The 8456-nt window shown below is 45.4% G+C and overlaps 1 protein-coding gene across 1 annotated transcript; it reads left to right on the top strand.

The window, feature by feature from the left end:
- The first annotated feature begins 4745 nt into the window (after positions 1-4745).
- On the top strand, positions 4746-6662 carry LOC145361673 (potassium voltage-gated channel subfamily A member 3-like). Its single transcript, XM_080217568.1, has one exon. It carries the CDS (start codon positions 4838-4840, stop codon positions 6281-6283), a length of 1446 nt encoding a protein of 481 aa, XP_080073694.1. The 5' UTR covers positions 4746-4837; the 3' UTR covers positions 6284-6662.
- The last annotated feature ends 1794 nt before the right edge of the window (positions 6663-8456 follow it).

The raw sequence follows: 8456 nt of genomic DNA, 5'->3' as shown, positions 1-8456 counted from the left end.
ATAGTAAACGCACAAGCTTTCGGGTTAGTCCCTTCGTCAGGTGAATGGAGAGTTCTGGCCTCAGACAGAGCATATAAAGCACAGACAATTTACAGATTACTGATTAGAATGCGAATCTTTACACCTAACCTGCTGTTCAAGTCTTGAAGTGGCTGACAATGTGAGTGGAAGGAGCACTGATCACAGGTTAAAGAGATGTGTATTGTCTCCAGACAGTACAGTGAGTGAGGTTTTGCAAACCCAGGCAAGTGTTGGGGGTTACAGATAGTGCGACATGAACCCAAGATCCTTGTTGAGACCGTCCTCATGTGTGTGGAACTTGGCTATCAGTCTCTGCTCAGCGACTCTGCGCTGTCGTGTGCTGTGAAGGCTGCCTTGGAGAATGCTTACCCGAAGGTCAGAGGCTGAATGCCCGTGACCACTGAAGTGTTCGCCAACAGGAAGGGAACGGTCTTGCCTGGTGATTGTCGAGCGATGTTCATTCATCCGTTGTCGTATGTTCCCTTCCTGTTGGCGAACACTTCAGTGGTCACGGGCATTCAGCCTCTGACCTTCGGGTAAGCATTCTCCAAGGCAGCCTTCATGACACACGACAGCGTAGAGTCGCTGAGCAGAGACTGATAGCCAAGTTCCACACACATGAGGACGGTCTCAACAAGGATCTTGGGTTCATGTCGCACTATCTGTAACCCCCAACACTTGCCTGGGTTTGCAAAACCTCACTCACTGTACTGTCTGGAGACAATACACATCTCTTTAACCTGTGATCAGTGCTCCTTCCACTCACATTGTCAGCCACTTCAAGACTTGAACAGCAGGTTAGGTGTAAAGATTCGCATTCTAATCAGTAATCTGTAAATTGTCTGTGCTTTATATGCTCTGTCTGAGGCCAGAACTCTCCATTCACCTGACGAAGGGACTAACCCGAAAGCTTGTGCGTTTACTATCAAATAAATCGGTTGGACTAAAACCTGGTGTTGTCAGACTTTTTACTGTGTTTACCCCAGTCCAACGCCGGCACATCCACATCATTGCTGACTGGTCAGCATTTATTGCCCATCCCTAGCTGCCCAAGGGCAGTTGAGAGTCAACCATATTGCTGTGGCTCTGGAGTCACATGTCAGCCAGACCGGATAAGGACAGCAGATTTCCTTCCCTAAGGGACATTAGTGAACCAGACCAACAATCGACAATTGTTTTCATGGTCATCAGTAGATTCTTATTTCCAGATATTTTTTAATTGAACTCAAATTCCACCATCTGCCATAGTTAGGATTCAAACCTGGATCCCCAGAATATTAGCTGAGTTTGTAGATTAACAGTCTAGCACTAATACCACTAGGCCATCACCTCCCTATATTTGAATATATATCCCAGGATACCACATTAACTGTTGCACTGCAGTTGTGTGCTGAATAACAATGTATCAGTCTATCAATCTACCAGCCATGTGGAGATCTAAAAGAAACACTCAATCTAGCATTTCAAGTCTAATGTGTGAAAGAGCCCTTTGGTGGCACATGACTTGAGTATTGCTAAAAAAGGGACATGTCATCAAAGTTTTTCATCTTGGACTCATCAGAAATTACCAAACTAATGGAGGAACAACAATTTATGCTATTTGAGAAGTGAGTACTGATCGGTAGGTGAGTGGATTCTGAATGGTGACAAATGTGTGATTACACATGTCTGATCATCTAGTGTAAGAATCAGACGCGACATTATTGTCTCGAGAGTATTTGTCTTAGGCGAGAAGGTGTCTTTAAGCATTGGTTCAGCATTACCTGCATGTGCTATTACTTGTAATACTACTTGGTCTTTCCTTTTATTTATTTTTCTGTTGCTACACACATAATTCAGAATTTTCTCACCAGAGGTACAACAATGCTGTCAATCAAGAACAATACTGCATCAACGGTGACTAAGAGTATATTTACATCTGGGTGATAATAATGAACTCGCACTCATGCAATCTGTAACATTTTGTGTCTTGCAAGAAGCCAAATGTTGAGACGCAAGAAAATGCACAATGGTCTAACAAGGGTTTTGGTGGCACTGGTGGTACCACCAATCTTTACTCTTAGAATCTTACAACACAGGAGGCCCTTCAGCCCATCATGCCTATGTTTTGATAATGAAATCTAATTAGTCCCACCCACCTACTCTTTCCTGTAATTCTCTCTCTTTCAAATATTTATCCAATTTCCTTATTAAAATTACTATTGAATATAACACCCACCATCCTATCAAGCAGTGAATGTAGATTATAACTCACTGTGTTTAAAATTCTCCTCATCTCAACCTCTATTAGCAGACAGGTCCTTCTGTTAAGGGTTTTCAGAAAAGGGCACACACCTGCTGAGTGGCAAGCTTCCCAGACAAGAGGCTCTGGATCAAGCAACAGTGTCAAATAGGAAAAAAATGCATTAAAACAGCATTGAACACATCCAGCAGAAAAGTCCTCAAGCACTTCACATCAGATGAATTTTATGTTGGCAAATGCAAAAGCTATTTTGCATGCAGCAAGATTCTAAAAGCTGCAATGAGATAACAGAACAGTTCAGCGTCTGTGGACGACTGTTGTCCCGGGCACCAGTTTCTATTGCTCTTCAATATCTTATCATGGGGCTTCTAACATCCAGATGAACAGGTAGATAAGGCCCCCTAGTTAATGTCTCATCTGTGGAATGACTACCATATCACACTGTACAACTAGAAAATAAAGCTGTCTGGCATTTCACCGGGTATCTGGCAGTGGTCATACCATCAAGCTAAAGGAAATGCAGTCGCCACAAAGAGGCAGTATAGAGAAGCCAGATCTGAGATGTATCTAAGGTTCAGTGCTTAGCATGATTGGGTTGCAGAGAAACAAGTGTTTCCTCCTGGAGCTCTGCACTTCCCACTAGCGATTGCCCAGTGGATCTGGAAAATACCCATCTAGTGCTAGGAATATTGGCATTGCACTTGTATATTGTACGGTAAGCTATGCTTTTCATAAACAGCTGCCATTATTTGCTCCTTGCCTCATGAAAGTTCACCGTCCTGCAGTGATCTAAAGGAGATCCTGTTTGGAATGCCAGCTAGCAGGATCTCGAGGTCGGGTTGGCTCCAAGTTCACAGAACTGGCGGCAGAATATTGGAAGTGAATCAACCCTCCACAGCAACTTCGCAATCCAATACTTGAAGCAAACAGTACTGCAATATCCCAGTGCATAGTTAGGAGTCCATAAGGATTGACTGCTCCTAAGCATTCTGCACTTAAGTATGTGGGTCTGACTGCATGAGAAAGAGAGGGAGCAGAGGAGTAAAATGTAGAACATAAGACGATAGTCATCATCACCATTCAGAGCATGATGACACCTCAACTCCCTATCCATCGACACCCTTACATCCCGGTCACCCAAGACTGGAATTGAGCCCGGGTCTCTGGCACTGTGAGGCAGCAGTGCTAACCATCGTATTGCCCATGAGGGAGAAGAGGATATACTGTTGGAATGAGATGAAGAAGGGTGCAGGAACATTAATGTGGAATATTAATGCTAGCATTGGCCAGTTGGACCAAGTTGGGTGGTATGGTGGCACAGTGGTTAGCAGTACTGCCTCACAATGCCAGGTTCAATTCCCAGCTTGGGTCATTGTCTGTGAGGAGTTTGCATGTTCTCCCCATGTCTGTGTGGGTTTCCTTTGGGTGCCCCGGTTTCCTCCCACAGTCTGAAAGATGTGCAAGTTAGGTGAATTGGTCATGCTAAATTCTCTCTCAGTGTCCCTCAGATGCTGGACGGTGGTGACTAAAGTTGAAGTTTATTTATTAGTTACAAGTAAGGCTTACGTTAACATCGCAAAGAAGTTACTCTGAAATTCCCCTAGCTGCCACAGTCTGGCACTTGTTTGGGTCAATGCACCCTAACCAGGGGACTAGGGGATTTTCACAGTAACTTCATTGCAGTGAAAATGTAAACCTATTTGTGAGTAATAAATACACTTTACTATACTTTGGACTTTTTCCATGCCAGATATGCAATGTAACACCAGCAGGGATGCACACAGCTATCAGCAATACGCAGGAAATTGCAGACAAAATCTGATGTACTTATGAGGGCACAAGTTACAGCCACGTTATCTGAGTTGAACTTGTCTGGTGCAATCTTTGTCAGCCCTTGTATTAAGGTCTTCTTGCTTAAATTGGGGCAAATAAATAGTTGTTTCAAAGGGAGGAAAGATTTACAAATGTATACACATTCAGAACTGAAGCAGGCAAGAAACGAGATTCAAATGTCACATACCAGCAGCAAGTAAGCCAGCGAGCAGAGGGTGAGCCAAGCAGGCTGTCAGAGGCAGGCAAGATTTAAAAAATAAAGAGTAAGCACAAGAGAGAAAACAAGAATTTGAAATAAAGGATTAGATAAATAAACAAATAAATCCAGGAGGGAGGAAATAAACAAGAGGGAACAAAAAGCAATCACAAAGCCACTGTAATCTGAATGTTGGGAAGAGGGAGCTTGTGGGTTCTTGGGATGAAGTATCGATAGTGTTAAAGAGGCGTCTCCTGGCTGGTTTATTTTTATGCCATCAGAGAGAGTTGGCTGAAAACTTGATCTTGTTCCCGAGGAGGGGCTGGCTGCAAAACGATATACTGTTTAATATTGTAAAAAAAATCTCCAGCACGCATTACACACACAAGGAGTTCTTGTCTCTCCACCCCACTTCTTTTTTTCTACCAAAGCAGAGATTGTGGCTCAGAGCTAGACTGAGCAGCGGCAAGCAACATGGCAATGCCACACTTCTGAGTAACGGAGGAAAGGAAGGTTCCTCTCCTCTCCTCCTAACCCCGGAGACCATGGAAAAGTCCCTGTGTAACTATGAGAAGCGCTACGATGTGTGCAGGCAGGGCCAAGGCGAGTGTTGCGAGAGAGTGGTCATCAATGTTTCCGGGCTCCGATTCGAGACCCAGGTCAAGACGCTCCGCCAGTTCCCGGACACCCTGCTGGGGGACCCCCAGAGGAGAATCCGCTACTTCGACCCCCTGCGGAACGAGTACTTCTTCGACAGGAATCGCCCCAGCTTCGATGCCATCCTGTACTATTACCAGTCCGGGGGCCGGTTGAAGAGACCAAACAGCGTCTCCCTGGAAGTCTTCATGGAGGAGCTGAGGTTCTACGAGCTGGGGGACGAGGCTATGACCCGCTTCCGAGAGGATGAAGGCTTCATCAAGGAAGAAGAGAGGCCCATGCCCACCAACGAGTTCCAAAGGCAGCTCTGGCTGCTCTTCGAGTACCCCGAGAGCTCGCCCCCTGCCAAGGTGGTTGCTATCATTTCAGTACTGGTGATTCTCATCTCCATCGTGGTCTTCTGCTTGGAGACCCTGCCTGAATTCCAGGACGAGCTGGACCCAACCTTGCCCCTCCACCCCCACCGGGGCAACAGCACCCACCTGGAGGAGATGGGCAACCCTTTCCATGACCCATTCTTTGTGGTGGAAACCATGTGCATTTGCTGGTTCTCCTTCGAACTCTTCCTGCGGTTCATCGTCTGCCCCAGCAAGCCTGGCTTCTTCAAGAACATCATGAACATCATCGACTTTGTGGCCATCATCCCTTACTTTGTGGCGCTGGGCACCGAGTTTGCCAGGCAGCGCGGGGTGGCGCAGCCAGCCATGTCCCTCGCCATCCTCAGGGTCATTCGTCTGGTCCGGGTTTTCAGGATCTTCAAGCTGTCCAGGCACTCCAAAGGTCTGCAGATTTTGGGGCAGACACTGAAAGCCAGCATGAGGGAGTTGGGCCTCCTCATCTTCTTCCTCTTCATTGGGGTCATCCTCTTCTCCAGCGCTGTCTACTTTGCTGAGTCCGAAGACAAGGACACTATCTTCACCAGCATCCCCGAGTCCTTTTGGTGGGCAGTGGTCACCATGACCACCGTGGGCTATGGAGATATGTACCCCAGCACCTTGGGAGGCAAGATTGTGGGATCTCTCTGTGCCATTGCCGGTGTGCTCACCATCTCCTTGCCCGTGCCTGTGATAGTCTCCAATTTCAGCTACTTCTACCACAGGGGGATCGAGAGTGAGGATCAGACCCAGTATTCGCACGTGACAACGTGCCCTTACCTGCCCCCCAGTCCCAAAACGCAGTCAGTGACTGACAAAAGCACTGAGCTGGAAGATGACCTTATCGACAATTTCTGCGCTCTACAAAATGACATGTTGGATGGTTTTTGTCCCACTGACAGTGGACACCCAGAATCTATGAGCTCGCCGAACCGGAAAGCCTTGGTGACCCAAGTTTGACTTGATTCCTCTTCTTCACCTCCTCCTCCTCCTCTTCTTCTTCCCCTCTTTCAAAGCTGCTTTATAAATGAATGCAAAAAAAACAAACAATTGCATTACTTAAAACTCCAGTTTACCTCCAGCATTGGGATGGGAGTGCAAGGGTTAGGGAAAGGGGGGAGCCTCGATTAACCTGATAACCGTAACTGAGAGACAAACGAGCTTGTAAAAATTCTCAGCAGAAAGTCTGACTTGTGTTTTGCGAAAGGAAATTGGCAATTTGTTTCTTCTAGTGGACTGTTCTATTTATTATTATTTTTTAAAGCGTGCAAGATGCAAAATGCATGAGTATTTGCTGATATTTATTTATCCAGAATAAAACAAAAGGAGTTGGCAGGTTGTTGGCAGTAGTATTTCTGACCACCAAACTTACAGTGAATGTAGAAATCTTCAATGAACTGTAATAGTGAAGTTCCCTGCACCTGTATCTACTCAGTAAGCCAAAGTTTTTAACATAACTTGAATTGATTGAATCCAGTGCTCCACTCCAGTCTAGATGCTTGAACTCAGTAACCATTACACGCCAGTGCGTGACTGAGGGAGTGCTGGACTGTCGTAGGTACCCCAAGATGCTGTCTGCCCTACCATGGGGTGTCACGGTGGCACAGTGGTTAGCATTGCAGCCTCACAGTGCCAGGGACTTGGGTTCAATTCCAGCCATTACTGGGTGACTGTCTGTGTGGAGGTTGCATGTTCTCCCTGCATCTGCATGGGTTTCCTCCCATATTCCAAAGGTGCACGCCTTAAGTGGATTGGCCATGCTAAATTGTCCCTTAGTGTCTAAAGATGTGTAGGTTAGGTGGATTGGCCATGCTAAATTGCTCCTTAGTGTCCAAACATGTTCAGGTTAGGAGGATTATAGGGGTAAATGGGTATAGGGTGGGGTGGGCACCTGGGTAAAGATATTCTGTCAGAGAATCGGTGCAAACTTGATTGTCTGAATGGCCTCCTTCTGCACCATAGGGATTCTATGATTCTACTTTGTCAGCTCTGAGGTGTTTTGGGATATCCAGAGACTGGTGTAACTCATTGAATAAGATCTTTTTCTGGAGGGCTGGGGAGGATGAGTGAATACTTTGCCCCTGAACCTTCCCCCCACCCCTCCTTTTCCCTCTGGTAAAGGAAAGATTCTCAAAGAAGGACCTTCTATTAATTCATTTAAACCTCCCTCCCCCCCACCCCCCACAATCCTCAAAATCACTTTTTTCAAATTAACAAAATACTATGTTTATTCCGTGTGATTTTTCATGGGAGCTGTTATCCAAAGAGAATGGTTTTAATCAGGTAAATGGGGTCAGGAGAGAACTGAACCATTTCCATTGAGCCCAGTTAGGAACTGGAATTTTCAAATTTAAGACTCAGATGGTGAAGTTAAGAGAAATTATTCTGCAGAGGGTTGCTAGTCTTAGCTGTGACAAAAAGTGTGGATAGGCTGGGGTTTGTTTTTTTTGCAACAAGTGGCTGAGGAAAGCTTTAATCGAGGTGTACCTAATTAAGGAGGGTGTGAATGAGTGTGATTTCATTAGCAGAGATGTCAATAACCAGGGGCTGTAGATATAAAGCAATTAGCTGAAAGTTTAGAAGGCAGTTAAGAAAAATAACTTTTCTCCACCAGAGGGTAACAGTTTAAAAGAGTGGTGGGCGCAGAAAACATCACACATTTAAAAAAATACTTGGATATGCTCTTGCCATAACCTTTGCACAACTTTCGGAAGGTTTTCTTTAAAGATAGAGCAAGGGTCAGTTTTCAATTTTATATTCGAGACATTGAAGTGTCCCAAAAGTTACTTCAATCATTGTACAGTAAGTAGTCTCACAACACCAGGTTAAAGTCCAGTAGCTTCATTTGGTAGCACGAGCTTTGAGAGCACTGTCCCTTCATCAGGTGATGAAGACGCTGCGCTCTGAAAGCTCGTGCTACCAAATAAACCTGTTGGAATTTAACCTGGTATTGTGAGACTACTTACTCTGCCTACCCTAGTCCAAAGCCGGCAACTCCACATTCAATCATTGTAATGATGTTAACAGGCCTCAAAGTTGCCAGAAACCACACCTCTTCCACCATCGTTAATAGATCTGAGTATCTATATGTCACCTTTGAAGTCGCTTAGGGTAATAGACGGGTAGATAGAGG

The sequence above is a fragment of the Carcharhinus amblyrhynchos genome, chromosome 35 (assembly GCF_965287045.1).
Source record: "Carcharhinus amblyrhynchos chromosome 35, sCarAmb.v2.hapA, whole genome shotgun sequence".
NCBI lineage: Eukaryota > Metazoa > Chordata > Chondrichthyes > Carcharhiniformes > Carcharhinidae > Carcharhinus > Carcharhinus amblyrhynchos.
The sequence above is the reverse complement of the archived record's forward strand: the minus strand, read 5'-3'. Positions and strand labels throughout refer to the sequence as shown.